This window comes from Chaetodon auriga, chromosome 6 (genome assembly GCF_051107435.1).
Source record: "Chaetodon auriga isolate fChaAug3 chromosome 6, fChaAug3.hap1, whole genome shotgun sequence".
Classification (NCBI taxonomy): domain Eukaryota; kingdom Metazoa; phylum Chordata; class Actinopteri; order Chaetodontiformes; family Chaetodontidae; genus Chaetodon; species Chaetodon auriga.
In genome coordinates, this window is record NC_135079.1 from 19060258 (window position 1) to 19083935 (window position 23678).

Below are 23678 nucleotides of genomic sequence, written 5' to 3' on the forward strand. Positions count from 1 at the left end.
CCTTCAAACTTAAAGATGCTGCAAAACATCCTAAAGCAGATACAGGTCTTAATGCTTGTCCTGTGTTAATATTAAACCTGTGTATTATCTAGGAATTCATTTCACTTGTAAATGTTTTTCTTCCTTGCACACATTTGCCTGCAAGTCCATAAAAAAAACACAAAACAGACTGCGGGAAAAGGACTTGGGCTTGATGAGGGATCGCTGACTTGGAAAAGAGCAACAAACAACACACACACAGTGGTTCAGGAAAGCCTTTTCTGCTTTAATACAAAGAAAAGAAGCTTTTTAACTTAAGAAAATACAAGATTGGTCTGGATTTTTTTTTTTTTTTTTTGTTCCTCCTCAAATGGTCACTTTTCCGTTTCCTATGAAATGCTGCTGTTGACTGCTGCTCACACAGCTTGAATTGAAATACATCCCTTCTTTTGCTTTGGACTTCAAACTTGGGGGATAACCCTTCTTGTTTTTTGGCTAAAAATCAGGCCTTTCCTTAAATGACATTTTTATTTTGTATTATTTTAAGTGCCCGCAGTGCCATGTGACACCCTGTCCAGCAGATCCAGAAATGTCCTGTCACGTCCACATATTGCATCCATGCTCACCTCATGAAAACCGAGGTACAAGGCAGGGCAAATTACTTCCAAAATAGATGTCATATTATATATATATATCATGTATATATATATTTTATATATACATATATATAATATATATATATATACACACACATATATATATAACATATATATATATAAATAACAATCATATATACACATTCATACATACATATACTAATTTATGTGATGCAAAGAAACAAAAATGTACACATTTCTTCCAAAATTGTAACAAAGACTGGAAAGTATTTTGTTTGCTCTGGAGCAACATCGTGTCGCTGTTTAGCCGCTGCGAGGATTTATCCACATTTGTGGACACCAAAGTCGTCTCCCACATTTGTGTCCACGTTCAACTGGCATAGAACTCACAGAGAGAGGCGGAGGGAGAGGGAGAAACAAGGTGTGAGACAGAAAAGAGGGCGGTGGTGCAAATACAGAGGTTGGAGTCAATGGAGGGATGAAAATAAGGGTGTGATGGAAGGGGATGTGTGCGGAAAATCTGAATGAAGCCCCTGACTCATAACAAAAAATGGAAAAGGAAAACGATTATCAGGGAGTGTTGACATAAAAAAAAATCACAAACAAATTTTGTGTTCTTTTATTACTAAATATAGTGCAACAATAAACATTGCATTTCTTTCATCCTGTCACTTGCGTTCGAGGATGTTAACTTTGCTTTCCCCGACGTTTTCTGTTCTTAACACTTGTGAATGCGAGGCGTAACCCTGGTTCTGTCACTGTCCTGTGCCACAAGGTCAGTCCTCCTCTCTGCAACAAAACAGGCTTCAGATTCAGAGACGTAAACATAACACAGACCCTGCTCAAAACAAGACAAAAAAAACAAAAAAAAAACCAGGAGAAATAAAGAATAAAAACAGAACAAGTGTTGGTGTTTGGGCAGCATGTAATTTTGGAAAGGCAGGGCAGTTTTGATGGTGGCCTCGACCCCCGCAGTCAAATAGCCAAATCCTCAAGGAAAAAAACCCAAGATGTGTGAACCACTGCGCCCCTCCTGGACAATGGTGTTGTGTGCAGGAACAGCTGCGGCCTTTGGACTGGTCGGGCCTTAGAAGGCCTGCTGGGCTGGGTTGTAGTTGAATGTTGTTGGCACGTGTGGCCTCTCCTCCAGCTTGTCATACTCCAGATGAAATTCCTTAGAGATGCAATCACAATTTTAACACGATGGCAAAAGCTCTGGCGCACCACAAAAAGTCAGTAAAGCTCATCACAGATGCCATTTTGCTCGTGATGAAAGTGCAAACAGGCTGCAGAGAGACACACTCTTACCTTGGCTACTTTCCTCCAGTTAAGACAATCAAAAAAGTAGTAGGTTCCCCTCTCGTAGGCGTTGGTCTTCAGTGTAGGCTCCATACCGGGCGCCCTTGTTATCCAAACCCGCTCCTCTTTGTGGTACCTCCAGTCCCTGTTAAAGCTGGAGAGTGACGTTACAACAGTGAGTCGCAGAAAATATGAATCTGTCAACAATGTCCAGGTCGAGAAGAAACATTATCAAACTGAAATCTATTTAGAGTGTCAACTTAAGAGTGACAGGTAGACAATATCTCTGCAGCTATCGCCATTCCAAAGGTTCAGTACTCACAGCTCCACTGCTGCCAGAAGCTGTAGCAGGTCTCCCCCGTTCATGTAGTACAGGTAGAACAACAGGTCTTCACCATATCGAGCCAGTTTAATTGCAGCCAACTAGAGGCAGGGCGGCAAAGGATATGAATTAGTACACACTGTATGCACTTCCTGAAGACCGCAACAAGTTTTCCTGAAGCTCGCTGTTACCTTGTCCCTTATGTGGATATTGGTTAAGTATTCAGAGGGAACGTGGAAGTCTGAAAAGAGAAGCATAAGTGAGTTAGTGCAGTACAATCTTAATGGAATACTGTAAGAAGACTTTTCTAAATTCTCTGTCATGCCAGTGGAGAGATGGCAGCAGGCTGCATTAACTAGGGTGCCAATTACTGTACGTCTCAACAAAAATCTGGATTAATTAAGTACATTTTCACTATTCATCAAACTGCCATATGGGAGTGTTTTGCCTGTCTCCCCTCTCGGCTTTCCTTCAACGCTCAGTCATCATCTCACTGCTTCCACCTCATCCTCTCTTTGGTCTGTTTCCACACTCAAATGATGCAGCAGTAGAGCGCAACATAAGCGCTAATGCTTTAAAATGCTGCATTTCAGCAGATGATACAGTACAGCCGATTCTAAAAAATTCTGGGAAAGGATTGTGAGAAGTGTGCAGCTGAAGATGAGGAGGCTTCACCTGCTTCCTAACAACTCCTCTTCCTGCATGCACATCCTGTCTGTCATCATAAAAATGTCTTCAGACTGGCCCTCGAAAGCTAATCAGGAGTGGCAAATGATCACTAAAATAAGGTAATTAAAAAAATGAAATGGTTGTCCGACATAATTCACATTAATGTCTTACCAATGTCTTGAGGTCGACATGGTGATGAAGCCCAAGGAGAGGCGAACTTGGGGTACAAGTTTCTGTCGGGAAAGAGAGTTGCTAATAAGAACACCAAAACAGAAGAACGACACAGCTCGAGATGTCTCCAGCTAATGCGTCTCTTGTGTATTTTTTTTCTGTATTTAGAGCAGAGCGGCTCTCTTACTCTGGTGAGTTTAAGTTGAGTCCCAGTGTCGTGAGGTCACTTCCTAGCGCCAGATGGACCATCCCCGGGTCAGTCTCTGCCGCCCGGATAAACGTCAGCAGGCCAATCATGCCGAATTGGTCTGTTACCATTCCTGAGGGAATGTTCGTCACCCGACCTGTAGCAGCAGGATAACTCAGCATTCAACAAACCGCTAAAACTGGGCTGTGATCGACAGTTGACACTTAGTCTCAATACATTACCTCCATAACTCTAAACCACAACCTGTGCAAGCATTGCAGAGCAAACCAAGCCAATTATTCTTTAACAAGTGATGGCCACAGACAGAATAATGGACATATGATGATGGTCTGTATGACAGAGAACATATTCTTTTGGCTTCCACACTGTAGCCTATCCAATAATTATCTAACACCAAATGCAGGGTAGAGAGCCCAACTGCCTCACCCAAGTTGTGCGATTAAGAAGGGATGTCTCAGTGGAATTGGAGCAATACGATTGGCTGAGAGGTCTCACCATCGGGCAACACCTGGATCCCTTTCTTCTGGTTGTTGTTCTGTGCTGAGGCCGTTTTGTCTCCGGGGAACTTGGGCCCATCTGCATTAGATGTGCTCTTGCTTGTGGAGTTCAAGTTCTACAAGGAAAACCAGTTTTAAACAGAAAAATAAAACATACCAGTACATGATTATTTCTGATGCGTAACCCTGACACAGACACCAAAAGAAAAACCCAAAAAAACCCCCAGACATCCCGACAGGCTGTGCCGTGCAGACACTTACAGTTTTGCTGTCATCGTTGTTCAACGTGGGGTCCTTATAGTTTGGGCCAGGCAGTGCAGGGAAGTCCTCGTTATGGATGGAGAAATCCTGTGTCTGTTCAGTTGATGGCTTTGTCACCATGCCAACTTGAAGATGATGATGAACACAGTGAAGTAGAGATTATAATTCCCCAAAGTGTAATAGGAAATAAATCAAAACAAAAGGGTAACATAAACAATTCATGTTTCTGTCCATCAGAAGAAAGCCTTGGCTCGCGTGAACCCAATCAAGAACCTGATATTCCTTTCCTCTCCTAGGGGAACCTATCGCCTATTGCTTGTGTAAAAATAAGACATTTTCTCAGGCCTACTAATGGCCTACCATAAGGAGCCCGTCCAGCCAGTGGGTTGAGCACCGGTGTTGGGTTTCCAGTCCCTTCTCTCCGACTCCTGTCTGCTAACGCAGGGAAGTCTGAGAGATCCAGTCCCGTTACATTTTCACTCCCATCTGCAGCAACAGGAAGAATACGAGCTTGTAATGTGTAACGTCACCTTAGACATAACTGATCTGTGTAATAATGCAGCAGTTATCAACTTGATAATCTACTTTCATTACACTGCAAATGAAAGAAAAAAATAGCCCTCCCCTGCGTAATGACTGTTGACCAAACACCACCGTCACTCGCTGAATCAACAGTCAAAGTTGAAAAACCACACAAACTAATTGCACTTTTACAGAGTTTCAACCAACAAAATGCCCAGATTCATTTCAACTGATCCTCTCGCTTCAAGAAGACGCTGCTCACTGCATTTTACAGGAAACAAGGTTTTCTTGTTGTGATTCTTTCGGCAATAGAGAGTGAAGAGAAGAATAATGAGAACTAACAAAGAAATTAGCAATGCCTGTCTAAAGTATTGTGCAGCATGGTGTCCTTATGAGATCTAATTATTACTGTGGTTTTTGTAAAATCTATCGTAAAAAAAAATCTGATTGCTGCTGCTAATAAACCCCCAAAGTACTGACCCGTGGTATAACTGGCTCGATCAAACGCACTAACCTGTGCCATTGAAGATGCTGCTTGATAATGAGTTGTTTATCCCAAAAGCCTGATTGCGGTTCATACCAAATCCTGACATGCTGCAAATGCAAAAGAAAAACAAAACAAACGATAAGCTTCCAGCTTCCAAACATTAACTCTCCCAAAAATGAAAATGTCTATATCAGGAACTGTAAAGGACACAAAACAGCAGATCTGTCTGAAGGTTGTTTCAGACGAGTGACCCCGTCTGAGTCATACTGGGCTTGTCTACCTGTTTATGGTGAATGGCTGGCGTGCTGGTTGCTGTTTGGGCATACAGATGATACTGGGCGAGCTGCGGTTGGGGCTGCCCAGCCCCGAGCTGCCCATACTATTGGTCCTGCCGCTCATTCCGATGCCTTGACCGACCTGAGAGTGGTTCAGCATGTTCCTCGAGTTCATCGGCAATGTCCCCCTGTTAGAACACCATCAGGTCTGATTTAGTGCATTCATAGTTTTGTCATTTCAACATAAAAATTGCAACAAACCGAGTCTGCAAACTCACAAACCAGTGAACACCTTCACACACACCTGCTTGGTGATGGAGGGGTATGGAGGGACATGGTGGGGACCCCCGTCGTGGGGGTGATATGACTTGGTAGCTGCGTGCCTTGTGTTAGATTTCGGTTTAACTGAGGCGTATTGTTCCCCATGCCCCTTACCGAGAAGCCGAGTGCACCTGCAGAAAGATGTGGAAGAAAAACAAATGCTGTCAGGCAACTCAAAGAAGACGCTTCTGCAAAATGTGCCACATTCAGCCTTTAAGTAACTCCTCCTGGGTGATTATAGGGAAAAACCCACTTACTTTGTGGACCGTACAAACTTGCACCAAGCTGCGACAGCTGACCCGACGACGATGGTGAGGGAGAGGAAAGCATCTGGAGAAAATGTGTGAGGACAGGACAGAGTAAGATGACCAGGAAGCTCAGGAAATCACAGAATTGTGACAATGTGGCGAGCAAACTCACATCTTTGTCCGACCGATGTGGGAACATCGACGGCTGGTTGTAGTACATGCTTTCATCAGTAAAGTCGTTATCGACTACCTCGACGAACTCTACAAATTTCTTTCTAGCACCAAACATGCCTTTTGTCACCTGGAGAGAGAGCAGAGCAAAGCTGCTGTTAGACACATTCAAGGGAAAGAAGTGAAGAGGCGAAGAGATGAACGAACACAATACACTTTCATGGTGACCTTGGCATTTCCGATCGTAATACACTGTTTCCTGTTTGGAAACTAACGCTGCAAATATCACCACAACTACCTGAACGTCACCTTATAATAGTTGAAATGTTGCACAGCCATTGAGACTCAATCATTTCACGATCACTGACAGCACTGCATTGCAGTTATTCAGCATCTGCTTGGTCCAGCACTTCACTAACACTACATAACCCTGACATTTAATTAAACTTGTTAAACACAGGACTACATTTCTAGGAGTGCACCTTCAAATCAAATCGACACATGGTTTATTCTCATTTGTTTGTAATTGACTGTGTGTGCGTGTGTGTGTTGGAGTTGTTGCAGTAAAGTTTTGAACAGTGTGTGTCTAGTTTGTAGAGATGTACACGCATATGGGATGAAGATGATGAACTTCCACAACAAAATAAAGTATTTCTCTTATGTATAACATGTGTGAAATGAATCGCTGACAGCAGAATTAACCTTTCGTTTCCTCCCTGTTAATCTCCTCGGGGTATTAGTGTGTCTTAAATGCTGAACAGTTCACTAACTTGCCACTGTTGAGATAAATAATAGCAGCAATGCTAACGTGCTAGTTAGCCAACACTGATGTAGCTAATGTTAGCAGGCTAAGTGCTTGTAATCAATCTGCGTTAGCTTAGCTAGCTTAACGTCAGTTTGCAAGCGGGCTACCCAAACAAGGCGCTAAATACCTCAACATACCGAAACCTTTCAACTTCAAAACACCTTGCCGTAGCTACCAAGCAGCAGTCGCTATCAGGCAATAATTTGGGCCCTCTCTGCCTCCATATATCCACAGTCAGCTGTCCGCTTCCTCGGCTCAGTGTACGCTCCGTTTGCAGCCAGCAGCAGCAGCAGCAGTCCAACCAGCAGCGACAATCTGCTGGAGCTACAGGCTACAGACTCGCTCCGTATCGAAACGGAGGAAAACGGGCACATAAAGAGCTCACTCCGAAGGCTTACACGTGTGCCGAACCGAAGTAATATGACGGAAAATAAGCACAATATCCTCACCACATCAATTTCCCTTCTCTTCGTTAGATCCAAGATGGCTGTGTGTATTCTGAATCAAGAGCAGGATAGCCTTTGCCCTCTGACCTTACAACCCGCTGACCACTTCCGTACACAAAGCCGTCAGTCCCACAGGCTGCTGAGCAGAGCGACGACCAATGAGCCGAGAATGTGTGTACATATATTATGCACATGAATATAAATGAGAGCAGAGCTGTCAAGCCTCTGCCTCCCTCCTGTGATCATGAGCTGTCTTGCTTTGTGAAAATACTGAGCAGGCACTACAGAGGATGCCTCTCTTAATCACAATGTCAGAATATTCAAATAATAAAGATATCTATTTGTTTCTTTTTGCTGTATTCTCTGGGCCTCAGACAAGGGTGATAATACACTAAAGGGGAAATTGGTGCCACAGGAAGCTTAAGGATTTATTAGCAAAAACAGGATACTGCCCAGGGGCCCGTAAGGCTCCCAGTTCACTGTGTATCAACAGGTTTGTGCTAAATTAATTTAAAAATTGTTTGTTAATGTTTGTTAACACTACAAAAACACAATGTCAGCTATTATAATAAGGGCCTTAAGCCAGGTTTGTTCTGATCTTGAGGTCCTGTATGAAGAGGGACCTGTATTAAAATCGTTGTTCCCCTGTAGTAAATTTGGCAAAATAATAAGTTAAGTTACTCCTTTGTGTAAAAATGTGGTCTCAGTTTGTCCCAACATGTGCTTCAACTGATCTCACGATTTACATTATTTTCTAAAGAAGTACAGTTTTTAATGTTGGTAAAATTGTCAAATTTTACAAAAACAGTAACTGCAATCTGACCACTTGTCATCCGTGGAGAAAGAGAAACTTTATCTGCTTTGTGAAATGCTGTTTATGCCTTTGTAGGCACCATCATGTTATAGCAACTCTTTTTCTTTTCCACCATCATATCCCACTTTAGCAGCACACTGACTGATCAGACAGTTGCTGAGCACCTGTGCCAGACAAACTGAAATAATATATTAAAAAAACTCTCTTGTGGGACATTTCAAGTGCTCTTGGGGACATTTAATGACCACAGGGCCATAAGCAGTTGCTATGTTTGCTTAAGCATTGGGCTGACTCTGGTACAGCGCACAGCAAGTGAGGCTTCACTGGAGCCCATTTGGGCCCTCGGCACCTTAATTTAGACTTACTTGCAGGATATTTGTAATTGTAACCACATTTTAACTCGAGCGGCTTTCGCTACTCTTTCTTTCTTTCAGGCTGAATTTTAGGCTCAACTCACTTTCATAGCTAAACTGTTGACCAAACTGCTGAGGAAAGCCATGGGGTGAGTTTGAAAGCGTTGGAAACATCCTTTTCACAGAGAAAATTTTGACTTGTCACAGCAGGAAGAGCAGCTGTAACTAATGACATTAATGATGATGCCATCACATTAATAACCTAATAGGAACATCAATTCCACCTGTGCTTCTCCTGCTGTGACATACCAAAATGTCTGTCTATTATTATTATTACTACATGGTTCTTTCTGAATGCTCGACCTGGTTTGTACTGTTGTGTGTTGGAGGCCCTCAGGCAGTAAGTGGATAAGGAGAAGGGCAAGTGCTAAAAACAGTGTGTCGCTGAGTGAAAACAGACAACAGACACAGACCTCCCGATAAGGAAAATGAAATTCCTTCTGTTTTATCTGGTCAGAAAATAGCCCTAATGAAGGAATGCAAGATATCACGGGCAAATCACACCTCAGGCAGGTAGAGATGACATGTCACTTCTCACAGTTAGGAACTGAGCCTCCCCAACAAGAGATAAGTAGGAAATGATATTCCACTTTTCAAACTACATGCCTGTATGGAAAACTAAAACACGAGCACCAGGATTTAGAGAATTTTTAGAGTTGTTATGGCACTAAAGTCTCAACCCCACAACGACCACACAGTCCATGTCCAAGTAATTCAAATGCTGTGTTGGCAAAACACAGATCTACACACACCCTCCGCCGCGCTTCAGAACACTTCTTCGTTTTCCTGGGACTTCATTTAACTTCACTTCCCTTCCCTGCACAAACATTTCAAAAGATTTACTATGATCTAAGTCCTAATAAAACACACAGACTCCCTCTTTGGTCTCCCTGTGAACACTGACGAATTCTTGAGATCGTTCCACGGCAGAGGCCCACTCGTCTGGCCCGGTGGCACAGACCCAGAACTGGTCCGACCCGATTAAAACAGAATGTAAATGACCTTCGCTGCTCTTTCATCACAAAGCACTTCTTATGCTTATCCATGGCACGCTGCCCCTTTCTGTCTCTCTCTCTCCCACCTCTGTCATCTCGGAGAAGAAGGGGGGAAAGTCATTAGGCACAAATGGGGAGGAGAGAGCAGCTAGTGGTTGCTATCGCCATGAATGTCAGGGCAAAGCTCAGAGCCACTGAGAGATAATGAGAGGGCTGCACTGGGGAATATCTGCCCAGAGAATACAATACATTTTCAGCTCATTAAGTTGGATAAACAAATGGCTTACTGTAGGAGATACTGAGAGTCATGGACATCAGCAGGAAAACATTGGAAAGTAGGTGTTTTTCAATTCTCATTATGATCATCTTTACACTTATTGTGTTTTCTGTAGTCTTGTTGACCACTGTCTGATTGTAAATAACTCACCAGCATGGCTTTTATCACAGAAAAGGGTGGAATTCAGCATCATAATCGTGTAATTGCTACATGCAGCTTCATATGCTGCATTACAAAGATGCAATACATTGTGACAAACTTGTTTTGTTTTCACATATTGTCAAGATCAATAACTCCAGAGGGCTGCGGTGGAGGAGCATTAATGGGACGCCATTAAATTTACGTGAAGATGCCAACAGCCTACCTCAGTGCAACCCTTGTTTGGCACTAAGTTTATGTGGAGGACCAGTGGTGTGTCAGAGACAGGGAGTAAGATGGGTAACGCCATGCGAGGCATTGTTGCCTTCATTCCTTCAGAGCGTTGCCAACGCTTCTTAGTGGGGGACCTGAAGGAAATGCCACTTGATCGGACCCTGGACCTGAGCAGCCGACAGTTGCGTCGGCTGCCTGTTGCTGCCTGTGTCTTTGATGAGCTGGTGAAGCTCTACCTGAGTGACAACAACCTCAGCAGCTTGCCGGTTGAACTGCAGGGCCTGAAGAAGCTGCAGCTCCTGGCCCTTGACTTTAACTGCTTTGAAGAGCTCCCAGCAGCCGTTTGCCGATTGCCCCAGCTCAGCATCCTTTACCTGGGTAACAACAGGCTTTGCAGTCTCCCCAAAGAACTGAGACAGCTCAAGGAACTTAGTACTCTGTGGCTGGAGACTAATTGCTTCACTGTTTTCCCCAAGGTGGTTTGTGAGCTCTCTAATCTCAAGACCCTGCACCTCGGTTATAATCAGATACAGAGTTTACCAAAAGAGCTCAGCGGGCTGGAAGAGCTAAGAAGTGTCTGGCTTGCAGGGAACCAGCTGGCAGAGTTCCCACCCGTGTTGCTGGAAATGCATTTTCTTGCCGTCATCGATGTGGATCGCAACAAAATACGCCGCTTCCCAGGCCTGTCTCACTTGCAGGGGTTGAAACTCGTCATCTATGACCACAACCCCTGTGTGAATGCCCCAATGGTGGGCGAGGGAGTCAGAAGAGTCGGGCGCTGGGCGGACAGCCCGGATGATGAACAGGAAGATGATGGGTCAAAAGCAGCGAGCGAGACGACAGCAGAGGTCACGGAAGCACACCCTGAGGAGGAGCTCGATATGTAGGGTCAAGGAACAATGTGACCTTCAGCTGTGGTGAGGCCTGGCGCTACAGGATGACGTTCAAGTGGAACACTTAGAGCGGAGCGGCGTGTTGTACATCAGGCTGACGGTTGGTCCATATATGGTGAAACCAATCATATGAGCTTTAATATAAGACACAAAGTACTCTGTGTCTTATTTGAATTTGTAAAACTGTGTATGCCTTCAAATGATTAGTTGCAACAACAGTGACATTGTGAATTGCTATTATTTATCTTATGGAACAGACATATATGTTAGAAATTTTATATAATTTTACAGGTTGTGTCTGTGGGATCAACAGGGTAACAGTACCGGCAAGCTTGTATCCCTACGTAATAAATATTAGTGTTGTGTTTTGTTTGCAGAACAGTAATCCATTCATGCTTTCCTGTTAAAATGGCAGTTAGTTGTTGCAGAGGCTTTACTGTGGGTCACTTGTGAACATAACCATTGAATTAACAACAGGCATGAGATGGCACCATGTAAACTCAAAGGTTATGTGTTAGTTCTTATTTTATAGTGCAGGGACTGACAAAAAAAGAGGATTCATTACACAAATTCTTATTCCACCAGAGCCTGAGATGATATCTGTACCTGCTGAGGCTAAATACAGTGAGGATTTTAATACCAGTGATGGATGGTTTAAGTCAATTAGTGCACTCCTTATCCAGACCAATGCATAATTCATCAGATAGATTGGGGCTGTGGCTTTGAATAAAGACTGCTAATGGGCCTTAATATCATCGCCATAAGGCTCTGACCTGAAACGGATCGGAAGTGCAGCTTTCCAAATCCCTCAGTGTACCAGGAAAATGTTCTGTAAACAAGATTAAATGTCATTCCACAATGGATCACTTCGTGCGTTTTGAATCATTTCAAAAGAAATGTAGGTAATGTAAGTTGGAAAAACAAAATGGGTGCCAACCAGCCGATTTAAAACAGTGTGAACACACTGAGCTACTGTATTGATCAGGAAAATAGATACTTTATTGTGCATGTTTCAGCACTCCCAGAGGCTCAGTGAACATATAACGACATCTTTCTGTTTTATGATTCATGTCAAAGATGCACTCCAACATTTCACTCACAGCATCAACAGTGAGGAGATTTGGGTTCAGTTCAATGCCACAACACAGTCAGGTGCTTCGGAATTCATCACATGTATCGTTGGTACGTAGTTTGATGTGTTTGAAAGAGAGCACAAACACAACATGCCTCCACTGCGGACATAGACGTTCCCAGTCACCCCAGTGTGAAGAGTTCATGTGGAAAACAAGCTGTCCGTGTAATTGGCTGATGTCTCGCTGATGATCTCTTTCATGAAAGATTCCTTTCATGGACTTGGTGACTTTGCAAACTGTGTAACTGTGCATTTTATTTCCTTATTGCATAGAAATGTGAGTGTGTATTTATGTTATTTAACCATTTGTTCTGATTCCACTGATTCATTTTTCAATGCAAATGTTACTGTTGGTGTCACTATAAGCTGAATCAAAGTTCACTATAAATGCAAAAACTATCAATGTATATGACCATTGATTGATATTTGGGATTTGTCTGAAAAATACCTGGTTTTAGTCCATTTTTTTTATTTGTTTTTGTAATTTTATCTGAATAATAGAAGAAGGTACATCACATTCTAGTATATAAAAGCAGTATGACTTTATCTAAAGTGTCAGCGTGGTGTTTACAAAAAGGAATGTTTGACAACTTTGATTTCCAACAATGATCATCGTGAGGTAATAGATAAGGTTTGCATTAGTGGATGACTGCCATAGACTATATTTTATCAAAGTAAAAGCTTTTTTTTTTTTTTTTCAAAAACTCATCTTTTTCCAACATGGGAAATAGGAAAGAAATAAATCTAAGTTATCCATGTGTTTGACCTGATTTTATGTTGCATTTTGTACATAGAAATGCTCAGGGTGTCTGGATCTCCTGTCATATAGAAAAATGATATAAACTCAGTCATTGTGGGTCTTGATTTACATTTTCTGCAAACCAACTTCTTTAAAGCACCAAAAATGATCAGATCTGTCTGTAGACAAACATTCTGTTGATACTTACAGCTGCATTATTATTTGACAGGGATGTCACCCAACCTTAGAGAAGAGGCAGTAAAGACAGAGAAGTGTGCTGATTTAATTTATTCAACAGATTATGAGTGCGTTATGAGTTCAACAATATCTTTGGTACAACATTCCCCATCCATTCAACTTGCACAAACCCGAAGCTCCCCAAATACATGGAGTCATAAATCAACAATTCCTGCATCACCTCCACTTTATTATGTGTAACAACCAGCAATTTCAAAACAGTAACATCACTTATTCTCCTCATACTGTATGTTCCTTGAGGTTAAATACAACCATATTTAATTGACAAACTTTTAATAAACTTATATTACTCAAAAGACCCAGCTAAAACACCTTGGTACTTTGTTGTAAGGAAAAAAAAAAACAATAAATACAATTTTAATAACATTAAAATGCAGAGTGGGAACTGCACTGTAACAGACACAAAGACCTGATGGAATGAACGGCAACTTTGTAAACGCACTGACGCCTTGACGAAATGTGCCACAGCAGTTAAGTCACCCTTTACATTGAGACAGAATGTCTCTATTTGCACGATGAAAAAGCAACAAATTCCTTCTGGGCCTCAGGCTGGACCCGTTCCACATTTTTTTTCTAGGACGTTAGTAAAAACAAAGAGGCTTGTTTAGGCACATTTTCCAAATCGAATTGCTCTGAGAGAAGCTCTGAAATAAAGTGAACACAAGGCTTGTTTGTGTGTATCCTCTAAAAGGGTGTGAAACACTTCTGGATATTCCAACTTCCAAATACCAGCCTAAAATTTACTTTCAAGTATGGGGCGGCTATTTTCATAAACAGAAACAAACTCTACTGATTTTTGAACTGGCAATCAAGACTGTCTGATCTAATCTAATCGTTGATGATAAAGCCAAATTTCCTGTTGGACAAGGTAGAGCTGGAATGTCATATCTCCTGCTTTGGCCATTATTAAAACAAACACAAGACTGCAGAGAGGCTGCTGTCTTGAGAGCAGGCTTCCTAGTGAGCAGTCAGAAATGAGCAGTGAGGTAAAGCGTTCTCAACGCAAAGACAATAAGCTGTTATTAGTTAGCTAACACAACACGAGTATTGTAATCACATGCAACTGTGTTCAGGCCAACTCAAACATGACAAGATGATCAATTATCTGCCAAACCACATTCAACTTCTGCTGGAGTAAGTGACGGGACACTGCGTAGCATGTGAGCATATACTACAGATACTTCAGCTGTGTGCAGCGCCATGGTTCACAGCTTCATCCACGGTCCAGGTCTCTGTCGGAGCGCTGTCTCACTCTGCTGAGGCATCTGGCATTCATCCAACGCATCAGAGCTGTCTGTCTCCTCTGGCCCCACAGAGTCATGAGACCCTTCCTCCTTGGTATCTGGTACATCAGCCCCAGAGGCATCTGGGATTACTGAGGGCTTCTTTGACGACTGCTCCGTCACCGTGTCATTTGCTTGGAGATCAGATGCCTCATTCACAGTTCCAATCACTTTAGGGGCACTGAGCTCCTTCTGCGAGTTTTCCTTCTCCATGCGCTTCCGAGCCTCCTCTCTCCTCTGCTGGAGACGGGTGTTGTCTCCCATCATGACCCTGACTCTCACTTGGTCTGGAGGCCAGAGGCCACCCCATACGAACTGCAGGTAGCTGAACAGCACAATGACGCTGAGGAAGGCAAAGTTGCTGGCCACTCCGATCACTGCAGACGTCAGGGGGAAGTTGTACAGAACATACCGTATACCAGTGAAGTAAGCATGGATACGGAGCTGAGATGAGTAGATCTGCACTCGTTTGGACTGGATCTCAACGACTGCACCGACAGTGGGTTGATAAGCATTTGTCTTGTAGTCTGAGAAGAGCTCAACTTCTATGAGCTGCTTCTGCTCAGCCATCCCAGTCAAAAGGAAAGGAGAGAACAGTAACGTGGTCAGGGTCTGCAGGAGGCTGGAGCGGTAGTGCAGCATCGTGGACCGTCTCACTGATGAGACAGTCTTCCCACCTTTGGTATAAGAGGACATCTTGATCATGAACATGCCCAGCTGTTCGTTTACCGGGGACTCTGGCATCTCTAACTCCAGTGACACTCGATAAGGCTGTCCGTAAGCCATCACCTGGTCCCTCTCATTCTTCATGAAGGAGATGTTGGCCGTGGGGAATGAACAAAGTGCTGACTCTGAGGCATCACAATCAGATGTGTAGTGGAAGTGCACAGGGGTGGAGAAGCTGACAGTGGGCATGTAGGAGTAATAGAAGCTTCCATAGAGAAAGATGGACACCCAAAGGAGCAGAACCAGGACACATAACAGGATCGCAGCCTGAAATAAAGTCCGTCGGGCTTTGAGGAGTGTAACAGATGCCACATCGTGCAGCCAGTGCAGAACCGGTCCCATCGCACCACCCATCGTGTCTGATCCAGAACACACCGACCTTCTTCTGGTCCTGGTCTGGGCAGTTGTTCCTCCTTCAAGCCCTGCTGACTGCTGCAACTGCGGTGGGTCCTCTTTATGTTCAGACATTAGTGGGTGGCTCCCCTCCGAAACTGTATAACGTTAATCGCTTATCCTCGCCCTCCCATGTCTACACTGTTCAACTGAATAACGTTACACACTCACTTAGCTAAGGCAAGTCGTAGCTTGTGAAGCTAGTTAGTGCTAGTTTCGTCCACAAGCTATGTCAGCGACTCGACAAAATCTAAATATCCTTAACTTTTACTTAAAGGTTAAACATTAATGTTTTCTACTGACTCGTTCAGAGGTGCCTAAGCTCTTTAGCATCTTAGCTAGCATTCCCGCATAGCTGCTGCTACACACAAAAACACGACCTTATGCACCGGAAGTTGTTACCTCATTTTGTGGCAACTTGAAGCAGCCGAGCAGAGCTGCAACAACGACGCCAGTGCAGAAGCAGGCCTTCAGACTGACAGGCAGCAATGGGGAAGAAAAGTCGCCTCACCGGAGGAGCGGTCGGTCGGAGAACGATCCTACAGCTTTCGCCCCCCGGGCTCCGTGGTGGGAATGCCGGAGAGAGGGAAGAGGCGCCCTCGGGATCTGATGGTAATTTTTTAAACATGTTATCCGTGGCTTGTAGCCACTAAATACTCTAGGTGTGAAGAATGGGCCCATCTGGTTTAAAAAAAATCGATTCACTTAACGAAAATGTAGCTGCCGAAATTAAATACCATCAAGTGCACCGTCACCAAGAAATAACTAAATGACGGCTATAGCTCATGAAATCAGACAGTTGTTTTTTCGTTTAATGCTCAACTAGAAGCTATTGACTAGCGTGCTAAGCTAGCCGTTAGCAAACTAGCTAGTTACTTCTTGTGAGCGTGCCAGAATAGGCTTATGGCACATAACTGAACCAGTTACTCCAAACGTGATTAACCTACCTAACGCAAATACCGTTGCACGTTACTTGCTTTATCTGTGAGTATGAGGACAGTGCTCTCATGGATGAATAGCTTTACTTTCTGATATAAGATGTCTGCTAGTGAGTGAATGCTTGTGGCTAACGCTAACGTTACAGCTAGCATGCGATAGCAACTGTTGAAGCTCAACGTTATCTTCTTGGCTGCAGATGAACAGGAGGGTGATGGCCACAGATTCGTGAGAGAAATACGCACAAACATGAAGGCTCCCGCGGTAAAGGCCACAGGTAAAGAATCTCTGTGTGTGTGTGTGTGTGTGTGTGTCTCACTGAATTGACGTGATTGAACAGAGTTGTTTTGTCTCCCCGTGTAGAGGGGTTGTCCTTGCTTGGAGCCTATGAAGATAGTGACGATGAGGAAGCTGGAGACTCTCAACGTTCAACTACAAATTCTCGGCTCAACCAGTCAACCGACATCGACAGTACACTGGCCAATTTTATGGCTGTGAGTATAATTTACTGTATCTTAATCCTCTGTTTTGATCACTGGATTCTGAACCAGTGTTTATGTTGAGCCTGTGTTTTCTATTAAGATGTATACTTTCAAGATACTTAAGTTGATACTCATCAGTAAACTTATAAGCCAGGCTATAGGCTGCTGCATAGCATTTATGTATGTATGGTTCAGAACACCAAACACATTGTTATTGTAATATATGCAATTGAGGTGCATAATGAAGCAACTGCTGTGTGCCTTTATTGGGCTTAGACCTGTACAGAAATGCATGTTCCTGTTTCGGTTCTATGTGATTTAAAGGAAATAGTACATGTAACAAGTGCATCGAGATTAGTCCAAAGACACAGAAAAAGAAATGGAGAATAAACAAAGTGTCTCTATCCATCATTTCATTTGACCAAGTAAGAGGCTAGCAGGTTATACAAAAATAAAAATGCTCCAGAATTTCTTGTAAAATGAATATTATAATGATTCAGAATGAGAAATTGGACAGCACAGTATGTAGCTGTGAGCAGAAAGGGGAGATGGTAATTCGATTATTGGGCCAATTGTGGATGGTACAAAGTTGACTGCAGGTTTTGGTTTTCTTCATCAATTTTGTGTATGTTTCTAACTTGGGCCTAGTTTTTCTTAAAGAAAAAAAACCAAAACACATTATTAATATAAGGTAATGCCTGCTTAGAACAGTGTGCTACATTCTTAGGACTGAAAACATGTTTTTTTTGTTTGTTTTTTAAAAAAAAATTTTTAATGCCTGTTGCCATTTTTCTCATCACAGGAAATTGATGCAATCACCACTCAGCCAAGTTTAGATGATGCAGTATCTCATTCTTCAGTCCCAACTGTTGCCCCTCCGCGACCTGAGGCTAATACTCAGCAGACAGTCGGCAGTGAAGAACAGAATCAACACACCACAGAGTTTGAGTACAATACTCAGTACTCGCTAGCTGGAGGTAACTGTCGGTGCTGTATTTAAGATCAAGTGTGCATGTCCTGATGGCCTCTCCTGATTAAAAATGGCTATCGTTTGATGTGAGGCTTCTCATGTAAATGTGTTTATTTTTATTTTTTTGCAGTGGGTGTCGAGATGGGAGACTGGCAGGAGGTATGGGATGAGAACTCTGGCTGCTACTACTACTGGAACACTCTGACCAACGAGGTGTCCTGGGAACTGCCTCACTATCTAGCTGATCAGGTGCAAAGCTTGGGGCAGTATGCCAACAGGTACGAGGAGCTGACAGACGCAAGTGTTGTCACAACTTTATGAATAACATCTTTAAGTTGAAGCCAGATATAATCACAGTACTTACAGTATATAATCTGAAGTACACTTTTTTTTCCACTTTCCTTGGTTTTGTCTCCAGTAAAGAATTTCAGATGTATATGATTTATTTATTTTTTTCTATTTTTCTTTGTAGCGCTAGTGTCAACGGCAATGGCACAGCGTCTGCAGGTTATCACACAGAGGAAAATGCTGCATCTGCTGCAGTGCCGGCATTAGTGAAAGAGACCAAAGTGAAGGCAAGTTTCATTTAAGTCCATTACAAATATGAATCATCTTGATTCTGTGGTGTTCAAGGATTCTTTCTCATGAGTTTTCGTATGTCGCCCTTGTGTTTTGTCTAAAAGGAGGTAATTGAGAGTGTCGTAGGCCTCACAAGCGAAGAGGAGGAGCGCCGCGGAGTGGCTGCCTCTCTGCTTGGTCCTCTGATCCCCTCTGAAGTGAAAGAGGCAGAAGAAAAATGGAGAAAAAGACTGCTTAAAGGTGTGGATGAGCCTGAGAACAGTTTGGATTCTGACGGGGAAGGTGTCCGCCCTGCAGGATCCCCGTCTGTCCCTCTGCAGGAACCCGACTCTACCCCCACTGTCCAGAAAGATATTTGCACCAAGAAGCAGTCAGGTGACAACTCGGATGCTGAGGAGGAGACCGAAGAGGACACGATGGAGCTGGAACTGGCTCTGGAGAGGAAAAAGGTGGGGTTTTCTTTCAGTGTGCAACTCTGAGCTCCTGGCAGGAATTGCCGTCGAGCTGTTATTTAGTGTACGGAATGGGTATTTGAAAATTAGTGGCAAATGTTATTGTCTGTGTGACCTTGCTATAACCTCTTGTCTGAATCTTAGGCTGAGCTAAGGGCGCTGGAGGAGGGTGATGGGAGTGCGGGCGGCTCCAGCCCTTGCTCAGAGACAAGCCAAGAAACATCTGGTTCTCGTGGTCTTCCACTGAAGAAGAACCGCTGGAAGACTGCCTTCCCCTGTGCTGCCAGCCCCGACTCTAACAGCAGAGGCTCAGACCTCCAGGAAAACACAGAAATGGGTGAGTCCAAGTAATTACACATGGGAGGATGGCTTATATGACAGGAGTGGGTGAAAATACATTAAAAACATCCCATATTTAAATGTTTTTAGGCAAAACTTCCTGCATACTTAAATGCCTCTCTTGTGTCTTGTAGCACCTTCTAAAGTCCTGGAGAGTGTCGCAGAAGGAGAAGACAAAGAAACAGACAGCTCTGATGAGAAAACTGTTCCAAAACCTCCAGTTAAAGAAGAGGTGGAAACACCTGAGCTTAGGGTAAAAACGTGTTACTATTACTCACCATAATAACTGTGACAATATCTTTGAAAGCATGTTTTTGATGCTGAAAACATACAGTTTCAGATTGGACAACTGGCTAACACCCTAACCAGCAAGATGGAGTTCCTGGGGATAAACAAAAAAGCAATCTCAAACTTTCAGTTGCTTCTGCTTCAAACTGAGGTGAGGGGATACTGGTTGAGTTTTTAATCAATATCATCCTAGCTTCCACGTGGAGCTATATCCCAGTGGGACTTCTAAAATATTTAACACTTAATTTTCTTTCATATCATTTTGCACACAGCCATGTGGTAGTACTTAATATTTAAAATTCTCATAATAATCCATCACAGTGTGTCATTCTGGAAACTTGCTGTAATTACTCTTTCATATTACTTATCTATCTTGTGGCTCTTCTGTCTTTATCTGTCTCTTAACCAGTACTGTTATCTCACTCCTGCCTCCTGTCCTTCCCCTCTTTCTTTTGCCCCCCCAGACTCGAATTGCTGACTGGAGGGAGGGTGCTCTGAATGGGGTCTATCTTCGCCGCAGGCTGCAGGAAGCTGCTGAACACATAAAATATTACGAACTTAACGCCACCCCTAAAGGCTGGTCCTGCCACTGGGACAGGTACGCGCTCCTTACCTTTTCACATCTCTAAACTCCCTCGTCCCCCAAATCTTACCGTGTGACTACAACCCCTGCAGTGCCGAGGTTGCAGACTTTGTAACATGACTTGGGGAGAAGCTAAACCAGTCCGAGAGGATCAAAATACTTACCAGACTCTTCAGGTTTCTTTGATGCAATCCTGGCACTCTGCCTTGCACGTACTGGTAAGGGAGCATCCACTCTGGGCCAGCCTGCTTCCTGTTAAATATACCTGCCACAGAGAGGACTCCCTGTCCCTGTAACACAGACTCTTAAGCCCTTTGTTGTGAGGGCATTTTGTAGACTGATTATGGGTTCAGTCAGTGGAAAAATTGGGAGGCGGGGATATGGTAGGAAGGTTGGTTGCGCGGGAGAGCTTTGCACTTTACAGGACTACAACCCCCAGAATGCAATGCAGACAGAGTGATGCCCTGGAAGCGAGGAGTGTCACGCATCAAATAAAAGGTGAAGATGGAGCAATGACGGGAACCCAGCAGGTCAGACCTACTCTATTTCTTATGTCTTCCTGTTTTTTATTTTCTTCTTTCTGATGTAAAATGAGTTGACTGTGCTTGTTATTTTCTGAACTATGGTTGTTGGTTATGATGGTGATGATGATGATGATGCTTCCTTCCTGGCGTCTTCCTGGGAGGGAGGAAATGATTGTCTAAAACGGAACAAATGTGACAACCATGGTGTGAGCTGCTGAATGCTACTTTCAGGACCTAGAGATGATTTGTTTTGCTTTCTTTGTTTTTGAGAGCAAGGTGGGTTCCCTATCCACATCCATAACCACACTCTAATTGGGCCCTTTTGGATGGCTAAAGTTGCTGTCCATACCAACAATCCTGCCCCCCACTGTGGCCATTATGTCCATTCTCTTGCCCCACTGTCCCCGGGTATCATGCCACTCAGCCAGTTGTTAGGCCGGCCGTTGAGACTCTTGCCCTCTATCTCTGTTGTCCCACTTTTTAGAGAGCACAGGCGGTATTTCTATGTGAATGACCGGACCAGTGCCTCCCAGTGGGATTTCCCAACAGAAGAGGACAAGGACGAGGACCTGAAAGGAAGTCAAGATATCCTGACACAGACGTCCAGCCAAGGGGATACCAAAACATCATCTGCATCTGCTGATAGGGTCACAGGTCAGTCTGTTGCAACTATTGCTGCTCCTTAGACGAGCCTGTCAAGTGTCATGTTTAATGACTTTAGAAATCAGAAGTGTATTAATGTTCCTGTAAGTTTCCTTTTGAACATGTGCACACGTAATGCTCAGAGAATATTGCTTTGCTGTATTAAGTGCATACAGTGACAAAATGCTATCCCCACTAACATTCCATGTTTTTACTTTTTTTTTTCTTTTTCTTTTTTTGAAACAGGGTCTTCTACTTTTATCTCTCCTGCCCCACCACCAGCACCACCACAGCCCAGTGCATCATCCTTCTGGTCTCCATCCCAACCTCCTCTTCCTGACAGCCCACCTCCACCCTCCAACCACCCCCCTCCTCCACCTCTTCCCCCAGGTTCACCACCTCCACCTCCTCCCCCTCCTGACAGTGATGGAGAGATCATGGAGGTGGAGATGGAGATGGATGATGATAATGATGGGGAGCCTCCAGCACCTGGAACTGAGGAAGACAGCAGTGGGAAGCCTCCTTTACCTCCAGGCACTGCTAGCATGAAGGTATGAGAGTAATCAAGTTTCCTTTTTAATGAGTGTGCTCTTGTTAACGTTGCACCCGATAATGCTGCATGTGTGAAGTCAAAGTAAAAGAGGACAGTACACAGCTGTTAACGTTTGTTATATCTCTTGTCACTCACACAGATTGTGGAGTCGTTGGGCCCCCTGGGAAAGGGTCAGAAACGTAAAGCTGGCCAGCTGAATAAAGCCATTACTATTGGCAGCAGTCCCATTCTCTACACCCAGCCTGCTGCGAGTGCAGGTAAAAAGATATCGCTACACAATGTCTGCAGTTATAGTACACATTATGTTATCGTAATGTATTAATTACACTGAGTAAAGGCACACCAGTGTAATACTTCACTAAGGCAGTGCTCAAGTTAGATTTGTTGTTATAAACAAATGATTAAAAAACTTCTAACTACATTTCTAAGTGTTTACCCAATAATGTTTTCTCTGTCTCTGCAGCCCCTCTAATGACAGCGACTGCCTACTGGGGTGTGCCGGCTGTCGCTGCCCCTTTAGTCCCTTGTGAACCTCCTCCACCACCTGTCCCAGCCCTACCTCCTCAGCCGCCACTGCCACCATCCCAGCCACCCTATGAACCACCTGGAATCAAAGCTGTGCCCACAGACAAGAGCAAGAAACCAAAAAAGGATAAGGTTAGTATTAGAGTAAACATTTCACATCAAGTGTCAAAGGAGGGCAGTACATGAGTTCCAGAAATCTTTAGTATTGTCTGTTTTCCAGTGTAAATCTTCTGTATTGATTTTTCTCCATTTTTGTAAAGCATACACAGTCAAGCGATCCTTTTAATTAAGTATAACATACAGAAGAACCGACAGTTTCAAAAGACAGTGGAATGTTGTCCTCCTGTTTCTCTGTAGTCAAAGAAGAGCAAGATCAAAATGCCTTCGCTGGTGAAGAAGTGGCAGAGCATCCAGAAGGAGTTGGATGAGGAAGAGAAGAGCAGCTCCAGTGATGAGGACAGAGATCAGCTTAACAAGAAGAGCATTGAGGAGTGGAAACAACAGCAGTTCATTACGTATGTTTATGTTTGAATAGACTAAAGAAAAGAATAATTATGATGACTCAAGGCTGTACATTGTTTGTTTGAAGTCTCCTGGTTTCTTCTGATTGTTCCATTTTGGTTACCCTTCACTAAATGTATTTTTGTTTAATTCTACAGAGGAAAAGCTTCAAAGAATGCTAACTTTGAGGCACTTCCTGATGACTGGCGGCAGCGATTGAAGAAACGGAAGACGACGAATAGCACGTAACATTCGGCCTGGGTCATACACCGCCCAGTCAACGTTTTTTAAAATCCACTCCAACCATTACCATAAGGTCATCCTTCCCCAGCTTAAGTTTTCTTTAAATGATATGTGGACTTTCTTTGCCATTTTCCTCGTTCGTGATGGATCCATTTACAGGCTGTTACATGGCAGGCCATTGAGTGTCATTTTCGTGTTTTTGTAGCCACTGTTGTAAATGTGCCAAATGTCTTGAGTTCCTCAGAAATACTTCACCATTTTGTAAAGACCCCACTTAGATGACCACCACAGTTTGTTTGGAGGGATTATCTATTTTATTGAGCATTTTTACAACTGTGTACATAAACTGTATAATGGGATAAGCCATGTTTTTGGAAGGGGAGGGAACGCCACTGAACTTGTACATTTTGTAAGAAGTTATTAAACTGTTTTTTTCAAAGATATTGCTTTAGTTGTTTTTTTTATGTT

General features: G+C 43.5%; 4 protein-coding genes across 6 annotated transcripts; 2 read left to right on the top strand and 2 right to left on the bottom strand.

The window, feature by feature from the left end:
• Positions 1–1177: 1177 nt before the first annotated feature.
• On the bottom strand, positions 1178–7366 carry cnot2 (CCR4-NOT transcription complex, subunit 2). Of its 3 annotated transcripts, XM_076733920.1 has the most exons (15): positions 7302–7366; positions 6049–6177; positions 5886–5958; positions 5612–5759; positions 5313–5495; positions 5060–5139; positions 4384–4509; positions 4024–4148; positions 3761–3878; positions 3245–3401; positions 3058–3119; positions 2409–2458; positions 2218–2318; positions 1905–2049; positions 1178–1770 (listed from the first exon to the last, which is right to left on the bottom strand). In XM_076733920.1, exons 2-15 carry the CDS (start codon positions 6163–6165, stop codon positions 1684–1686), a joined length of 1572 nt encoding a protein of 523 aa, XP_076590035.1. In that variant the 5' UTR covers positions 6166–6177; positions 7302–7366; the 3' UTR covers positions 1178–1683. The 3 variants fall into 3 exon arrangements, with proteins under 3 accessions (XP_076590035.1, XP_076590036.1, XP_076590034.1); XM_076733921.1 differs by lacking the exon at positions 4384–4509 and having other exon boundaries at positions 1202–1770; XM_076733919.1 differs by having other exon boundaries at positions 1202–1770; positions 5886–6177.
• Positions 7367–10085: 2719 nt separating this feature from the next.
• lrrc10 (leucine rich repeat containing 10) lies at positions 10086–11190 on the top strand. Its single transcript, XM_076732289.1, has one exon. The coding sequence runs from the start codon at positions 10193–10195 to the stop codon at positions 11054–11056; it is 864 nt and encodes a 287-aa protein (XP_076588404.1). The 5' UTR covers positions 10086–10192; the 3' UTR covers positions 11057–11190.
• A 2016-nt stretch (positions 11191–13206) lies between these two features.
• LOC143321724 (seipin-like) lies at positions 13207–15668 on the bottom strand. The gene has a single exon (XM_076732291.1). It carries the CDS (start codon positions 15666–15668, stop codon positions 14397–14399), a length of 1272 nt encoding a protein of 423 aa, XP_076588406.1. The 3' UTR covers positions 13207–14396.
• Positions 15669–15967: 299 nt separating this feature from the next.
• Positions 15968–23651, top strand: fnbp4 (formin binding protein 4). Its single transcript, XM_076732290.1, has 17 exons — positions 15968–16205; positions 16729–16806; positions 16893–17023; positions 17814–17988; positions 18112–18259; positions 18454–18556; positions 18665–19009; positions 19157–19349; positions 19486–19604; positions 19686–19790; positions 20104–20237; positions 21231–21400; positions 21635–21939; positions 22081–22198; positions 22405–22598; positions 22824–22981; positions 23126–23651. Exons 1-17 carry the CDS (start codon positions 16082–16084, stop codon positions 23214–23216), a joined length of 2691 nt encoding a protein of 896 aa, XP_076588405.1. The 5' UTR covers positions 15968–16081; the 3' UTR covers positions 23217–23651.
• The last annotated feature ends 27 nt before the right edge of the window (positions 23652–23678 follow it).

Excerpts from the sequence above, each read along its gene's own strand:
- cnot2 (XM_076733919.1), bottom strand. The coding sequence starts at position 6,165 with ATGTTTGGTGCTAGAAAGAAATTTGTAGAGTTCGTCGAGGTAGTCGAT. Across the intron at positions 2,319-2,408 it reads ATATCCACATAAGGGACAAG|TTGGCTGCAATTAAACTGGC; the intron begins GTAACAGCGAGC and ends CCCTGCCTCTAG. Across the intron at positions 1,771-1,904 it reads ACTGGAGGAAAGTAGCCAAG|GAATTTCATCTGGAGTATGA; the intron begins GTAAGAGTGTGT and ends TGCATCTCTAAG.
- lrrc10 (XM_076732289.1), top strand. The coding sequence starts at position 10,193 with ATGTGGAGGACCAGTGGTGTGTCAGAGACAGGGAGTAAGATGGGTAAC.
- LOC143321724 (XM_076732291.1), bottom strand. The coding sequence starts at position 15,668 with ATGTCTGAACATAAAGAGGACCCACCGCAGTTGCAGCAGTCAGCAGGG.
- fnbp4 (XM_076732290.1), top strand. The coding sequence starts at position 16,082 with ATGGGGAAGAAAAGTCGCCTCACCGGAGGAGCGGTCGGTCGGAGAACG. Across the intron at positions 20,238-21,230 it reads TGGTCCTGCCACTGGGACAG|AGAGCACAGGCGGTATTTCT; the intron begins GTACGCGCTCCT and ends CCCACTTTTTAG. Across the intron at positions 22,599-22,823 it reads AGAAACCAAAAAAGGATAAG|TCAAAGAAGAGCAAGATCAA; the intron begins GTTAGTATTAGA and ends GTTTCTCTGTAG.